Source organism: Pecten maximus, chromosome 7 (genome assembly GCF_902652985.1).
Source record: "Pecten maximus chromosome 7, xPecMax1.1, whole genome shotgun sequence".
Classification (NCBI taxonomy): Eukaryota; Metazoa; Mollusca; class Bivalvia; order Pectinida; family Pectinidae; genus Pecten; species Pecten maximus.
In genome coordinates this window covers 2,655,977-2,675,156 of record NC_047021.1, presented here as the reverse complement: position 1 = coordinate 2,675,156, position 19,180 = coordinate 2,655,977, and the positions used below count along the sequence as shown (strand labels likewise).

Below are 19,180 nucleotides of genomic sequence, written 5' to 3'. Positions count from 1 at the left end.
TAACATTGACAGTGTCACTTCCCCAGTCCTCACCCTGATAACATTGACAGTGTCACTTCCCCAGTCCTCACCCTGATAACATTGACAGTGTCACTTCCCCAGTCCTCACTCTGATAACATTGACAGTGTCACTTCCCCAGTCCTCACTCTGATAACATTAGACAGTGTCACTTCCCCAGTCCTCACTCTGATAACATTGACAGTGTCACTTCCCCAGTCCTCACTCTGATAACATTGACAGTGTCACTTCCCCAGTCCTCACCCTGATAACATTGACAGTGTCACTTCCCCAGTCCTCACTCTGATAACATTGACAGTGTCACTTCCCCAGTCCTCACTCTGATAACATTGACAGTGTCACTTCCCCAGTCCTCACTCTGATAACATTGACAGTGTCACTTCCCCAGTCCTCACTCTGATAACATTGACAGTGTCACTTCCCCAGTCCTCACTCTGATAACATTGACAGTGTCACTTCCCCAGTCCTCACTCTGATAACATTGACAGTGTCACTTCCCCAGTCCTCACCCTGATAACATTGACAGTGTCACTTCCCCAGTCCTCACTCTGATAACATTGACAGTGTCACTTCCCCAGTCCTCACTCTGATAACATTGACAGTGTCACTTCCCCAGTCCTCACCTGATAACATTGACAGTGTCACTTCCCCAGTCCTCACTCATTGATAAATTGCTGTCACTATCCCCAGTCCCCACTTGACAACATAGAAAGTGACCAGTACTGATAACATAGCAGTGTCACTTCCCCATTCTCACTCTGATACATTGACAGTGTACTTCCCCATCACTCATATTAAACATTGAAGTGTCAGCTACCAGATCCATCATGATAACTATGAACATCACTTCAGTCCTTTCCTGATAACACTGACGATGCACGTTGTCAGCCCGTCTGTAACATTTACAGTGTGTCCCGAGTATCCTGCTGATAACATGACCGTGTGACTGTCCCAGTCTCAGCTGATACACTGAGTGATTCCCCGTCCATGATAACATTGACGTTGTCATCCCCGTTACATCTTAGATAACAGATCATTGTCATTTCAGTGCCTTCACCTGTACATGCGTGTTTATTCCCCAGTTCACTGAAAAAGTACAGTGACTGCCCCAGTCTCACCCTTTACTGACGGTGTCACTTCCCCGTCCTCACTAAAAAGACTGCGTGTCCTATCTGATAACATTACCAGTGATCAATTCATCTATGTAACATGAAGTGTCCTTATTCCCCATCTACTCTGATAACATTGACAGTGACTCCCAGTCCTCACTTATAACATGACATGTAATTCCAGTCTCACCTGATAAATACAATTACCCCCAGTCAAATCTCTGATGTCATGGATGACTTCCCTAGTCATCTGATACTTCTGTCTTCATAGAGTTCTATGATGTCATCAGTCACCTGGTTCCTTGTCTAGTGATTGTGTGTATTTTCATCCGTTTACCCTGCTCGGGGTCATCTTAAATTTTGATTCGGCTCGATTACTGTACGAAAAATATGAAATCTCTAATCATCGTACTTCATCAGGAAGTACTCTCCTATCCAAATGCTGACAATCCGATCAACAATTGGTCAAAAATAGTTTCTAAATAATAGATGATGAAAATGCAGTCATTACATATATACAGGGTATCTTACCTATCTAGAGGATCATGCCCTGGTGATGCCCGTGAGTGATGCCTGTGCGTGATGCCCGTGTGTGATGCCCGTGTGAGCTCAGGTTCTTAGGGTCAGGATATTTCGTATTTGAATTGCTTGACTTTCACCTGTGCGGCCTGTGTTCGATTCCCTGATCGGACGAGAAAAAGTATGTGAAACTGCCCGACCACTTGGGTTTTCTCCGGGTACTCCTGTTTCCTCACACAGAAAGAACCCTCGCGTGCTACCATCCGGGTCAACACCAGTGATTAATATCAATTGATATACAAATAAATGTAGCTTATTTCGCATTTGTTTGAAAAATATCAAATACGACAGAGAACGTCAAATATATGACATAATATATATATAATAATAATGATTAAAACAAATTGACCCCCAAGTGTCGAGATGTTACTGGTGTCAATGGATGACTTTCCATTTAAAGTATCGATATTCTTACGGATGATCACACCATTCTGCTGAAATAATTGGGATGACATTATGATACACAGGTACCCAGGATATCAGAATCAGAATCATGATGACCATCATCATCAGCAGCAGCAGCCATCGTCGTCGTCGATCATCACCTCTGACGCCCCAACACCATCCAGCCTCTTAAACAGTGGTAATCCTATTGAGAGAGGCGGGATTTATTCATTATTCTAGTTACCGGTGTAATTTATTGATGATCCAACTCTTGTATTTTAATTAGTTTAAATATTCTCTAGACACTCTAGTAGATTTGACACATACATTTGGCCCGAGTAGCGTTGTAATGTCGTTTTAATGGTAATATCCCGGTGATTTCATGAGTCAATGAATATAAAGGGTGTAATTATAAATAAACAACGACCTTGTCTCAAGCCGTAATCAGATCCGTTAGAGCGACTCAGTCCCGCGTAAACGAGGCTAGCGATATCACCGTAGCGACGTTTGGATCACGTGATACGGGTAGGCATTGGGTCTCCCACGTTAGAGCTGTGAGTAAACTGTGAACGGTCCGATCAGATACCAGATTTAAATGTAATTCTGTATGGATGTAACAGTTTTTATCAGGTAGTATGTTTATTTACCTCTAGATGAAAAGTGACCACCTCTATGTCGGTCGTTTTTACCTGTCGTTGCTTTGATTCTGTATCAGCTGTGATTTTGATAACTACTAATTAACGCTACAGGTGTTCCTTGCATACAAAAATATAACACTGTCGTATCGCTATGAATGGACTTTTACTTTTTATCCATGACAGATTTCCGATGGTTTTAATTTTTATACCTGTGATATTAGACTGTCATTTCCCCCATTTTCATTTATAATTTAGTTATATACTATACGGTACAGACATTTATTAATTATGAATATGTGTTGTTCGTCAGTAGACCGTATCATTAAATGGTGCGTAACTAAGATAACAGCGGTATGAGATAACACGGCTCTATAACGGTTAATCACTATAATGTATAGGATTACAATCAACCTGTTGGCCTATCTTTATTGCTATAAATCAAATTTTATACTTTTTTAATTTGACAAAACTATAATTTGCGTTATATGCCATCTGATAATAAATTTTGTAATTGAATTAGTGTAATTTGACCTGTCTAATATAACAGGGATGGAGGTATCACCATGTTATGTGTTAAACATGTAAGGTTATCAAATATATTAGTGAATCCACATGTTTTTTTCCCTTGTCAAATTAAAGAACTCCCTCATCACAACACGAGGTACCATACTGTTAGGACATTTACTGTGATTCCTCATCCTATGTTATTTATATTTTGTAGTTCTCTCAAAACTTGTTGCCATCCTCCCTGTCAATATCCATTCCCTACCTAATTCATCTTAAAACAAAGCTGGTAGTTTTTCACTCTGTAATAATTACACCTGTATTCAAGTCTTGTGTAGGTCAATCAATATTGTAACCATGTTGATATAAAAAGTCTGTTAATATAGACCCACCTCAATATTATAACCATGTTGATATAGACCACCCTCGATATTATATCCATGTTGATATAATAAGTCTGTTGATATAGACCCCCCTCAATATTATAACTATAGATCCACCTCAATATTATAACCATGTTGATATAAAATGTCTGTTAATATAGATCCACCTCAATATTATAACCATGTTGATATAGACCACCCTCAATATTATAACTATATTGATATAAAAAGTCTGTTAATATAGATCCACCGCAATATTATAACCATATTGATATAAAAAGTCTGTTAATATAGACCCACCTCAATATTATAACTATAGACCACCTCAATATTATAACTATATTGATATAAAAAGTCTGTTAATATAGATCCACCGCAATATTATAACCATGTTGATATAAAAAGTCTGTAAATATAGATCCACCTCAATATTATAACCATGTTGATATAAAAAGTCTGTTAATATAGATCCACCTCAATATTATAACCATGTTGATATGAAGTGTCTGTTAATATAGACCCACCTCAATATTATAACTATAGACCACCTCAATATTATAACCATGTTGATATAAAAAGTCTGTTAATATAGACCCACCTCAATATTATAACCATGTTGATATAAAAAGTCTGTTAATATAGACCCACCTCAATATTATAACCATGTTGATATAAAAAGTCTGTTAATATAGACCCACCTCAATATTATAACCATGTTGATATAAAAAGTCTGTTAATATAGATCCACCTCAATATTATAACCATGTTGATATAGACCCACCTCAATATTATAACTATGTTGATATAAAATGTCTGTTAATATAGACCCACCTCAATATTATAACTATAGACCCACCTCAATATTATAACCATGTTGATATAAAATGTCTGTTAATATAGACCCACCTCAATATTATAACCATGTTAAATATAGACCCCTCAATATTATAACCTATAGATCTGATACCTAATAGTCATTATAACTATAGACCCCCTCAATATTATAACCATGTTGATATAAAAAGTCTGTTAATATAGACCCACCTCAATATTATAACCATGTTGATATAGACCCACCTCAATATTATAACCATGTTGATATAAAGTGTCTGTTAATATAGACCCACCTCAATATTATAACCATGTTGATATATATTAAGTGTCTGTTAATATAGACCCACCTCAATATTATAACCATGTTGATATAAAGTCTGTTAATATAGACCACTCATATATAACCAGTTTAAGTGTATAACCCCCTCATTTATAACTTTAATATAACCCACCTCAATATTATAACCATGTTGATATAAAAGTCTGTTAATATAACCCCACCTCAATATTATAACCATGTTGATATAAAAGTCTGTTAAATAGACCCACACCTCATATTATAAACCAGTATACCAGTTAAAAGTCTGTTATATAGACCCACCTCAATATTATAACCCCCTATATACCCACTCGACCCCCCAATATCATATAATATAGACCCACCTCAATCATACACCCATCCTCCACATCATACCCCCCCTCCACATCATACCCCCATCTACAATATCATACCCCCATCCTCCACATCATACTCCACATCATCCCCATCAATCATACCCCCATCCTCCACATCATACGCCCATCCTCCACATCATCCACATCATACCCCCATCCTCAACATCATACCCCATCCCCACATCATACCCCCATCCTCAACATCATACCCCCATCCTCAACATCATACCCCCATCCTCAACATCATACCCCCATCCTCCACATCATACCCCCATCCCAGCATCATACCCCATCCTCCACATCATACCCCCATCCTCCACATCATACCCCCATCCTCCACATCATACCCCCATCCTCCACATCATACCCCCATCCTCCACATCATACCCCCATCCTCACACATACCCCCATCCTCCACATCATACCCCCATCCTCAACATCATACCCCCATCCTCCACATCATACCCCATCCTCACATCATACCCCCATCCTCCACATCATACCCCCATCCTCAACATCATACCCCCATCCTCCACATCATACCCCCATCCTCCACATCATACCTCCATCCTCCACATCATACCCCCATCCTCCACATCATACCCCCATCCTCCACATCATACCTCCACATCATACCCCCATCCTCCACATCATACCCCCATCCTCCACATCATACCTCCATTCACAATACCAACCCATCCACAATATCATATCTCCATACTCAATACCCAACTCGTCCACAGTATCATACTTCCAGTTTCATCCAAATTAAGATGTAGTTAACATCCTTATCTAATGAACATGTGTTGTGGCTTTGATCACAATTTTACCACCAGAATGTGAAGGTGAAATTCAAGGTCACAGGGACTGTCATATCATTATACAGCTCTATAACCATATTGATAAAATTTTATATCGACTGATAAATGTTCATAATATAAATGTTGTTATCAATTTCTTTTTTCATCAGATACATAATAAAACATAAATCTGATGGTCATATTTTATTTTCACAGGTAAATTACAACAGTAACCATGGCAACAACACTGCCAAGGATTACCCCACTTGGCACGCCAGTGCCTCGTGCTGTGTCTAGTCAGCCCCGCTCATTCTCCACCCCTCCCACCCCTTCTATATATGGACCTTATCCACCTAGGGAGCTGTCAAGCTCTATGGACAATGTGTATGTGCCAGGACGGATTAATCCGCTCGCTCCTCCTCCATCTAAACGACGCATCAACATGAGTTGGGAAACTTCCGAACAACATTTACACAATCATAAGAGAAGCCAGCTTATGCAACGAAGGGAACATGAACGATATCACTCAGCGTGGGCGAAGGCGTTTTACGGGTCTGTGGCAGAGCAGGAATATTATAGGTAAGTCAAAATTATTACCATCTTTATCCCTTTATAAGCCCAGGGGGTCAATAGATAGTCAAAGTAGAGTGGGCTTATTCAAGGAAAATGAAGGAGCCTTTATAATAGACTAGACTTGTTGTTGGGTATGGGATTATTGAAGGAAAATACATGTTGTGTTTATCATGTCTCGTTGTCTGTCTGCAGTTTCGTATAGAATGATACATGTTGTGTTTGTCATATCTGTCTGTCTGTCTGTCTGCAGTTTCGTATATAATGATACATGTTGTGTTTGTCATATCTGTCTGTCTGTCTGTCTGCAGTTTCGTATAGAATGATACATGTTGGTTTTGTCATGTCTGGTTGTCTGTCTGCAGTTTCGTATATAATGCTACATGTTGTGTTTGTCATATCTGTCTGTCTGTCTGCAGTTTCGTATAGAATGATACATGTTGTGTTTGTCATGTCTGTCTGTCTGTCTGTCTGTCTGCAGTTTCGTATAGAATGATATACATGTTGTGTTTATTATGTCTGTCTGTCTGTCTGCAGTTTCGTATAGAATGATATACCTGTTGGTTTTGTCATGTCTGTCTGTCTGTCTGCAGTTTCGTATATAATGATACATGTTGTGTTTGTCATATCTGTCTGTCTGTCTGTCTGCAGTTTCGTATATAATGATACATGTTGTGTTTGTCATATCTGTCTGTCTGTCTGCAGTTTCGTATAGAATGATATACATGTTGGTTTTGTCATGTCTGGTTGTCTGTCTGCAGTTTCGTATAGAATGATATATGTAATGTCATAAATAAATAGTTGTGAGACATTTAAAGTCACCTCTTGTTTTGAAGGTATTCCTTTGGTTTTAGATAATTCTATTGACCAAGAGACTTTGGAGTTGTCATAATCAGAATGAGAATATACATGTATATCTATTTGTTGTAACAGTGGACTTACTGTTATATACACTAAAGTAAGCTGATCAGGTTCATCAAGACATAAATGGAAAAACCATTCTCTATTTAAAGCTAACTTTATCACCTACGAACTGATGATAGATACAACCAGTATTAATTGTATGAACAGCTTTATACCCTGGAGTTTAAAAAATCATAAATAAATCACTGTCCATTGGACTTCATGTTTAAATTATCAGTCTGTAGTTTCAATATTCATTTGAAATGTTTGAACTATAAACAATTTAGAAATATAAAATGTATGATATCCTTCATTATATATGGACATGTTGAATCTACCAGATCATGACGTGTGAATGGTTCATTAATGAAGTGTCATTATCAACAACTGTCAACTTGTTATCACTTAGACAAGTTCATTTAAATTCAGTTCCGTGAGGTTGTCAAGTTTGATTTTAGTCTTCAGGTTTTAATCGCTGTCTGAGTATGTATTGAAGTAGAAAAGGCTATATTAGCAGTGTAAATATCTGTTGGAATGTTTCTCCGCTTTTGTATTCTTACTGCAGGTGTGTGTTTTGACTTATATAGCCAAAGCTGAGCTCAAATTCTCAAGTGTTCGATATATCAAATCTCCACTATGCACAATTCTTATGTAAACGTTGATAAGAACACTACTTGATCTTCTCTCCTGAAAGTGTGACGCAGTACCAAGTCAGAGATGCAGTTTATAGTAGCCACATTTCACAATAATGACCATAAAAAACGACATTGTGAGTTTATAAATTATCAGTGAGAGTTCAACAGTTATTCTAGGCCTGTAAGTGTGTAAGTAAAACAAGGGGTGTAAATGGCACGATAAGACAAGCTAATCAATACAGCTCTGTACGGGGTCCTGTGGTAGGTGTCAGGACGACAAACAAGGTAGCCGCCTTGCTACCGAGGAGATAGATGGTACTCCGAAATATTTCATGTTTACACTGAATACAACACAGCGTAACTGACAGTTTATTGAACACCTTCAAACAGAAGATAAATGTTTCTTCAGAAATTATATTAAAAATTAATGTTCAGGTATAAATTTGTATTATGTCATCAGTGTCCTTTGTCTGAATAACACATTTAGGATAGAAGAGTGGAGAGTTAGTGTAGTATAGCTAGTTCATTCTCGTGTCATAGTAACACATTTAGGACAGTGGAGAGTTAGTGTAGTATATCTAGTTCATTCTCGTGTCATAGTAACACATTTAGGATAGAGGAGTGGAGAGTTAGTGTGGTAGTCATAGTAACACATTTAGGATAGAGGAGTGGAGAGTTAGTGTGGTAGTCATAGTAACACATTTAGGATAGAGGAGTGGAGAGTTAGTGCGGTAGTCATGGTAACACATTTAGGATAGAGGAGTGGAGAGTTAGTGTGGTAGTCATGGTAACACATTTAGGACAGTGGAGTGGAGAGTTAGTGTGGTAGTCATAGTAACACATTTAGGATAGAGGAGTGGAGAGTTAGTGTGGTAGTCATAGTAACACATTTAGGATAGAGGAGTGGAGAGTTAGTGCGGTAGTCATGGTAACACATTTAGGATAGAGGAGTGGAGAGTTAGTGTGGTACATCTAGTTCATTCTCGTGTCATAGTAACACATTTAGGATAGAGGAGTGGAGAGTTAGTGTGGTAGTCATAGTAACACATTTAGGATAGAGGAGTGGAGAGTTAGTGTGGTACATGTAGTTCATTGTCGTGTCATAGTAACACATTTAGGATAGAGGAGTGGAGAGTTAGTGTGGTAGTCATAGTAACACATTTAGGATAGAGGAGTGGAGAGTTAGTGTGGTACATCTAGTTCATTCTCGTGTCATAGTAACACATTTAGGATAGAGGAGTGGGGAGTTAGTGTGGTAGTCATAGTAACACATTTAGGATAGAGGAGTGGGGAGTTAATTGTTGTTGTTCATCTGGTGTAATACAAATTAAGTTTTCTTGAAGCATGTGTGGTAAACACTCAATGATATAGTTGTGACAATATTACCTGTACAATTTTCACTCTATTAGAAGTTGGGAACACCTACTCTGACTAGACTGTTACAAATATTTTAATATGTATATATGTGTATGGTATTAAATCCATGTTTTATCTATTGACCATGCGACTTACAATGTTCACAGTTTAGTTAATACTAAAAGCCGCCTACGCCCTTACCTGTGTGTTTGTACTACCGGGCTCTACTGAGCAATGGAGGATAATAATTAAGTTACCTATAATATTTACACAGCTTAGATTGGTAATAAGGAATTCTACAGTTACCAATAATACCAGACACTGGGTATTGTAAACTAGCATGATGTCTTAAAACCTAATCCATCAGGATTACGTGACAAACATACAATGAGACATTTTGTCCTAAATCTCCCAATTCTCGGAGTCTCACCACTCCGTTATTTATTGGTTCAATAGTAAATTATAATGCAGTAGAATTATAATAAGAATACCGGTATACTGAACGGGTGTGATATCATTAAGTATAATGTATATATTTACATGATTATAAGTTCAATGCTTAAATGGTAGCCAAACAACGTGTGAAATATACAATGTCAAGTAATTACAATCCTAAGGTGTCTGCATGACAATGTGTGACATGTACAGTGTAAAGTAATTACACAATCCCAAGTTGACCACATGACAATGTGTGACATATACAGTGTAAAGTAATAACACAATCCTAAGTTGTCCACATGACAATGTGTGACTAGTACAGTGTAAAGTAATTACACAATCCCAAGTTGTCCACACGACAATGTGTGACATGTAAAGTAATAACACAATCCCAAGTTGTCCATGTGACAATGTGTGACTAGTACAGTGAATTACACAATCCCAAGTTGTCCATGTGACAATGTGTGACTAGTATAGTGAATTACACAATCCCAAGTTGTCCACATGACAATGTGTGACATATACAATGTAAAGTAATAACACAATCCCAAGTTGTCCACATGACAATGTGTGACAGGTCAAGTAATTATGCAATCCCAAGTTCTCCACATGACAATGTGTGACAGGTCAAGTAATTACACAATCCCAAGTTGACCACATGACAATGTGTGACATGTACAGTAATTACACAATCCCAAGTTGACCACATGACAATGTGTGACTAGTACAGTGAATTACACAATCCCAAGTTGACCACATGACAATGTGTGACATGTACAGTGAATTACACAATCCCAAGTTGTCCACATGACAATGTGTGACATGTACAGTGAATTACACAATCCCAAGTTGTCCACATCACAATGTGTGACTAGTACAGTGAATTACACAATCCCAAGTTGTCCACATGACAATGTGTGACATATACAATGTAAAGTAATAACACAATCCCAAGTTGTCCACATGACAATGTGTGACAGGTCAAGTAATTATGCAATCCCAAGTTCTCCACATGACAATGTGTGACATGTACAGTAATTACACAATCCCAAGTTGACCACATGACAATGTGTGACATGTACAGTGAATTACACAATCCCAAGTTGTCCACATGACAATGTGTGACAGGTACAGTGTAAGTAATTACACAATCCCAAGTTGACCACATGACAACGTGTGACATGTACAGTGTAAAGTAATTACACAATCCCAAGTTGACCACATGACAATGTGTGACATGTACAGTAATTACACAATCCCAAGGTGTCCACATGACAATGTGTGACATGTACAGTAATTACACAATCCCAAGTTGTCCACATGACAATGTATGACATGTAAAGTAATTATACAATCCCAAGTTGTCCACATGACAATGTATGACAGGTCAAGTAATTATACAATCCCAAGTTGTCCACATGACAATGTGTGACATGTACAGTAATTACACAATCCCAAGTTGTCCACATGACAATGTATGACATGTAAAGTAATTATACAATCCCAAGTTGTCCACATGACAATGTGTGACAGGTCAAGTAATTATACAATCCCAAGTTGTCCACATGACCATGTGTGACATGTACAGTGTAAAGTAATTACACAATCCCAAGTTGTCCACATGACAATGTGTGACATGTACAGTGTAAAGTAATTACACAATCCCAAGTTGTCCACATGACAATGTGTGACATGTACAGTGTAAAGTAATTATACAATCCCAAGTTGTCCACATGACAATGTGTGACTAGTACAGTGTAAAGTAATTACACAATCCCAAGTTGTCCACATGACAATGTGTGACTAGTACAGTGTAAAGTAATTACACAATCCCATGTTGTCCACATGACAATGTGTGACATGTACAGTGTAAAGTAATTACACAATCCCAAGTTGTCCACATCACAATGTGTGACTAGTACAGTGAATTACACAATCCCAAGTTGTCCACATGACAATGTGTGACATGTACAGTGTAAAGTAATTATACAATCCCAAGTTGTCCACATGACAATGTGTGGTAAAAGTACAGTGAAAAGTAATTACACAATCCCAAGGTGTCCACATGACAATGTGTGACATGTAAAGTAATTACACAGTCCCAAGTTGTCCACATGACAAAGCCCAGGGTGTCAACAAGACACATAAGATAAAAATTCAATTTTTGAAATATTTTTGAGATATAATAAAAAAAAAAAAAAAAAAAAATAATCTTAATATTTTATACCAATGGGGTTGTGGTATTCATAGCTGATATGAACGTGATGTACATATGATATTGTTATCTATTAATGCTAGAGTAAATCCTTTTTACAATGTAGTAATGTTTTTGGTAACATTAAAGCACTTGATAGAGTGTCTATTTTTTGAAAGAAATACATTTAGATTATCAATGTAAATTTGTAATTTGAAAATTGTGACTAAAACTACAATGTATTATCACTATTGCAGTGCTGAACGAATTAAGTACAGGTAAAAAAAACAACATTTTGATTAACAGGGAAGTTTATTTTGAATATTTTGTTATTACTATCTCTAACAGGAGCAATTGGAATTATAAATAGCATTTGGTATCAATATCTGGTATTTTACTTATAATGTATACACTGTACATGATATTAACAGCTACATGTATCAGTGATCAATTCTACTTTAAACATGACAGAATCACACTAATGATTCAAACCATTGAATTAAGTGGCTTATGTATCTCGAGTAAATCAGAAATGATTTTTCTTTATCAATTTATTCTTTAAACTTTGTCACTTATGCTACTTTCAGTGTTCGAAAAATTTCAGTCAATGAATAATTTTGATATATTTTGGGGCTCGGATACTTTAGTGGGACTCTCTCAATCGGATACTTTAGTGGGACTCTCTCCAATCGGATACTTTAGTGGGACTCTCTCCAATCGGACACTTTAGTGGGACTCTCTCCAATCGGATACTTTAGTGGGACTCTCTCCAATCGGACACTTTAGTGGGACTCTCTCCAATCGGATACTTTAGTGGGACTCTCTCCAATCGGACACTTTAGTGGGACTCACTCCAATCGGATACTTTAGTGGGACTCTCTCCAATCGGACACTTTAGTGGGACTCTCTCCAATCGGACACTTTAGTGGGACTCACTCCAATCGGATACTTTAGTGGGACTCTCTCCAATCGGATACTTTAGTGGGACTCTCTCCAATCGGATACTTTAGTGGGACTCTCTCCAATCAGATACTTTAGTGGGACTCACTCCAATCGGATACTTTAGTGGGACTCTCTCCAATCGGATACTTTAGTGGAACTCTCTCCAATCGGATACTTTAGTGGACTCACTCCGATCGGATACTTTAGTGGGACTCTCTCCAATCGGATACTTTAGTGGGACTCTCTCCGATCGGATACTTTAGTGGGACTCTCTCCAATCGGATACTTTAGTGGGACTCTCTCCAATCGGATACTTTAGTGGGACTCTCTCCAATCGGATACTTTAGTGGGACTCTCTCCAATCGGATACTTTAGTGGGACTCTCTCCAATCGGATACTTTAGTGGGACTCTCTCCAATCGGATACTTTAGTGGGACTCTCTCCAATCGGATACTTTAGTGGGACTCTCTCCAATCGGATACTTTAGTGGGACTCTCTCCAATCGGATACTTTAGTGGGACTCTCTCCGATCGGATACTTTAGTGGGACTCTCTCCAATCGGATACTTTAGTGGGACTCACTCCGATCGGATACTTTAGTGGGACTCTCTCCAATCGGATACTTTAGTGGGACTCTCTCCGATCGGATACTTTAGTGGGACTCTCTCCAATCGGATACTTTAGTGGGACTCTCTCCAATCGGATACTTTAGTGGGACTCTCTCCAATCGGATACTTTAGTGGGACTCTCTCCAATCGGATACTTTAGTGGGACTCTCTCCAATCGGATACTTTAGTGGGACTCTCTCAATCGGATACTTTAGTGGGACTCTCTCCAATCGGATACTTTAGTGGGACTCTCTCCAATCGGATACTTTAGTGGGACTCTCTCCAATCGGATACTTTAGTGGGACTCTCTCCGATCGGATACTTTAGTGGGACTCACTCCGATCGGATACTTTAGTGGGACTCTCTCCAATCGGATACTTTAGTGGGACTCTCTCCGATCGGATACTTTAGTGGGACTCACTCCAATCGGATACTTTAGTGGGACTCACTCCAATCGGATACTTTAGTGGGACTCACTCCGATCGGATACTTTAGTGGGACTCTCTCCAATCGGATACTTTAGTGGGACTCTCTCCAATCGGATACTTTAGTGGGACTCTCTCCAATCGGATACTTTAGTGGGACTCTCTCCAATCGGATACTTTAGTGGGACTCTCTCCAATCGGATACTTTAGTGGGATCGACTCACTCCAATCGGATACTTTAGTGGGACTCTCTCCAATCGGATACTTTAGTGGGACTCACTCCAATCGGATACTTTAGTGGGACTCTCTCCAATCGGATACTTTAGTGGGACTCACTCCAATCGGATACTTTAGTGGGGCTCACTCCAATCGGATACTTTAGTGGGACTCACTCCATATTTTGAGTCAGTGCCCACTTTATCTCGTGGAGTCATCAAACTTTTGGAAATGGCGTTCTGGACGTGGCCGGAAAAAGTATGGCAGAAATCTTACTGTAATATTTTAATTAAAAGCACATACATATACACCTTACTGACTGTTAACTACTGTACACTCCTGACTGTTAACTACTGTACACTCCTGACTGTTAACTACCGTACACGCCTGACTGTTAACTACCGCACACTCCTGACTGTTAACTACCGTACACTCCTGACTGTTAACTACAGTACACTCCTGACTGTTAACTACTGTACACTCCTGACTGTTAACTACTGTACACTGCACTCCTGACTGTTAACTACTGTACACTCCTGACTGTTAACTACTGTACACACCTGACTGTTAACTACTGTACACTGCACTCCTGACTGTTAACTACTGTACACTCCTGACTGTTAACTACTGTACACTCCTGACTGTTAACTACTGTACACTCCTGACTGTTATCTACTGTACACTCCTGACTGTTAACTACTGTACACTCCTGACTTTTAACTACTGTACACTCCTGACTGTTAACTACTGTACACTCCTGACTGTTAACTACTGTACACTCCTGACTGTTAACTACTGTTCACTCCTGACTGTTAACTACTGTACACTCCTGACTGTTAACTACTGTACACGCCTGACTGTTAACTACTGTACATTTCTGACTGTTAACTACTGTACATGCCTGACTGTTAACTACTGTACACTGCACGCCTGACTGTTAACTACTGTAACTGCACGCCTGACTGTTAACTACTGTACACTGCACTCCTGACTGTTAACTACTGTACACTCCTGACTGTTAACTACTGTATACTCCTGACTGTTAACTACTGTACACTCCTGACTGTAACTACTGTACACTCCTGACTGTTAACTACTGTACACTGCCTGACTGTTAACTACTGTACACTCCTGACTGTTAACTACTGTACACTGCACGCCTGACTGTTAACTACTGTACACTCCTGACTGTTAACTACTGTACACTGCCTGACTGTTAAACTACTGTACACTGCACGCCTGACTGTTAACTACTGTACACTCCTGACTGTTAACTACCTGTACACTCCTGACTGTTAGCTACTGTACACTGCACGCCTGACTGTTAACTACTGTACACTCCTGACTGTTAACTACTGTACACTGTTACTACTGTACAATGCACGCTAACGCTTACCTTTGTAGAGTCTTGGAATGGTTTACATTTTGGTCAAGGATAAATTAGTGAGTTTTTTTAAACAATTCTTTTTTATTTGATGAAAAACCAGTGCTGTATAGCTTGTTTAATCAATGTTAACCCCCACCTGACAGAGTGATATCTGTCACATGTATACTGTTGTGACCTGTATACTGGGGTGTGTCCAATTACGTCCAGAAATCATCATACAGTAAGACGGCATCACGTTACCATATAATATAGACGGCATCACTTTACCATATAATATAGATGGCATCACTTTACCATATAATATAGATGGCATCACTTTACCATATAATATAGATGGCATCACTTTACCATATAATATAGATGGCATCACTTTACCATATAATATAGATGGCATCACTTTACCATATAATATAGATGGCATCACTTTACCATATAATATAGATGGCATCACTTTACCATATAATATAGACGGCATCACTTTACCATATAATATAGACGGCATCACTTTACCATATAATATAGACGGCATCACTTTACCATATAATATAGATGGCATCACTTTACCATATAATATAGATGGCATCACTTTACCATATAATATAGACGGCATCACTTTACCATATAATATAAATGGCATCACTTTACCATATAATATAGATGGCATCACTTTACCATATAATATAGACGGCATCACTTTACAATATAATATAGATGGCATCACTTTACCATATAATATAGATGGCGTCACTTTACCATATAATATAGATGGCATCACTTTACAATATAATATAGATGGCATCACTTTACAATATAATATAGATGGCATCCCTTTACCATATAATATAGACGGCATCACTTTACCATATAATATAGATGGCATCACTTTACCATATAATATAGACGGCATCACTTTACCCTATAATATAGACGGCATCACGTTACCATATAATATAGATGGCATCACTTTACCCTATAATATAGATGGCATCACTTTACCATATAATATAGACGGCATCACTTTACCCTATAATATAGACGGCATCACGTTACCATATAATATAGACGGCATCACTTTACCATATAATATAGACGGCATCACTTTACCATATAATATAGATGGCATCACTTTACCATATAATATAGATGGCATCACTTTACCATATAATATAGACGGCATCACTTTACCCTATAATATAGACGGCATCACGTTACCATATAATATAGACGGCATCACTTTACCATATAATATAGACGGCATCACTTTACCATATAATATAGATGGCATCACTTTACCATATAATATAGATGGCATCACTTTACCATATAATATAGACGGCATCACTTTACCATATAATATAGATGGCATCACTTTACCATATAATATAGATGGCATCACTTTACCATATAATATAGATGGCATCACTTTACCATATAATATAGACGGCATCACTTTACCCTATAATATAGACGGCATCACGTTACCATATAATATAGACGGCATCACTTTACCATATAATATAGACGGCATCACTTTACCATATAATATAGATGGCATCACTTTACCATATAATATAGACGGCATCACTTTACCCTATAATATAGACGGCATCACGTTACCATATAATATAGACGGCATCACTTTACCATATAATATAGACGGCATCACTTTACCATATAATATAGATGGCATCACTTTACCATATAATATAGATGGCATCACTTTACCATATAATATAGACGGCATCACTTTACCATATAATATAGATGGCATCACTTTACCATATAATATAGATGGCATCACTTTACCATATAATATAGATGGCATCACTTTACCATATAATATAGATGGCATCACTTTACCATATAATATAGATGGCATCACTTTACCATATAATATAGATGGCATCACTTTACCATATAATATAGATGGCATCACTTTACCATATAATATAGATGGCATCACTTTACCATATAATATAGACGGCATCACTTTACCATATAATATAGATGGCATCACTTTACCATATAATATAGATGGCATCACTTTACCATATTATATCATCGAGAACCCATGAGACTCGATTTGCACTGTCGATTGGGTTGACACTGTTCAGAGTCGTGTGGATTTGTAATGATGTACATCATATACTACAAATATTAATATATGAACAATGGATTTGGGATTTTCGGCCAAGTCCATGTGGTACAGAATTTGAACATCAGTGAATATATATATCTTCTGTTCTGAGTGATGTATATAATTAAGCATTAAACTGTCTTTTTATGGATTATATGGTCTATATAGATGCCAGAGCTTTGCAGACAATCTTCATAATGCGCGCTAGCGCATTATGAAATGATTGTCTGCAAAGCTCTGGCATCTATATAGACCATATAATCCATAAAAAGACAGTTTAATGCTTATATTTACGTTTTCTATATTAGTTTCTTTTCGATTTCAACTTTAATTTTCATTATAATTTAAAATCTTACTTTTACCGACGTTTCCATTGTCAGAGGTCAACAAATTGAACAGCCTATTGTGATTCACGGGCTGATTGGCAAAAAAAAAAAAAAAAAAGAGTGCGTGGAAATAATTAAAAAAATACTGAAAACATCATCAGATATTTTAATAACAATATCAATAATATTGGTAGTCAGTATTTCAGAATATACGGATGAATTATTCAGTTTGTTAACGATTTCGGATTTTGTTTTAAAAATTTACCATCCGGAACAATTATGCGGATGGAAATTTCACCCGTCACCACGCGCACGCAACGGCTGACAGCATTGACAGAGTTTAGCTATGAAAGTTGAATGTGCAGTGGGAGAAAGTGGAATTCGCCAAAAAAACAGGTGTAAACATGTTCTTTGATTGCATGGAAACAGCATTACAGTTTATAGTAGCTACAACAGCACCGGTGTCAGGGATACGACCAATGAGAGAAGTGACAGTGGCCGAGGGAGTTAGACGAGCTTCAGCGACAACGTTGCTTGTGACGGGTACCATGACTGTTTCAAGTTTAGGATGCGTTAGACACGATAATGCACCACTTGATGCTTTCTTTTGTGAAGAAGAATCTGTTCTATTGTACGACCGGAGAGAAGCCTCGTTCTTATGATTTGACATAAACATGATGTGTCGGGTTTCAAAATTTTTGTCATTCAAACACTGGATGGCGGTGGCGCGCAAACAATGTGGTGTGTAATGATTTTCCACTCTGGCCCCGGAACAAATATCTGTCAACATATGTGTTTATTAAATCTTGTTTTATTTCCATTTTCGTGATTGTTAACCATTCTTACCTTTATTTTCGTTTTACATTTTAAGATTTGTTTTCTGGTCTCGTACTCTATCCGATAGCATGATGAGCAATGATAAGATGCCATTTGTTTACATTGGTTGCAAGTAGTTCCGGGGGATCCCGTCCGTACATCAGGTCGCGTATGAATAACACCTGAATGCACGATTTGGGTGTCAGTTATGCATAGAATAGTGTCACGCTTTGGGTGTCAGTTATACTCTCATAGACTGCAAATTTGTTTAGTTTGTTTATATCATGGCTTTGCCATCCAAAT

The 19,180-nt window shown here is 38.0% G+C and overlaps 1 protein-coding gene across 1 annotated transcript in view; it reads left to right on the top strand.

Annotated features, from left to right (window-relative positions):
- The first annotated feature begins 2,585 nt into the window (after window positions 1-2,585).
- The window catches only part of LOC117331325, a 35,617-nt gene continuing 19,022 nt past the window's right edge, over window positions 2,586-19,180 (top strand). Inside the window, exons 1-2 of the mRNA XM_033889995.1 lie at window positions 2,586-2,721; window positions 6,142-6,504. Of these exons, the coding sequence (XP_033745886.1) occupies window positions 6,161-6,504 (344 nt within the window). The 5' untranslated portion in view covers window positions 2,586-2,721; window positions 6,142-6,160. The remainder of the gene's footprint in view (window positions 2,722-6,141; window positions 6,505-19,180) is intronic.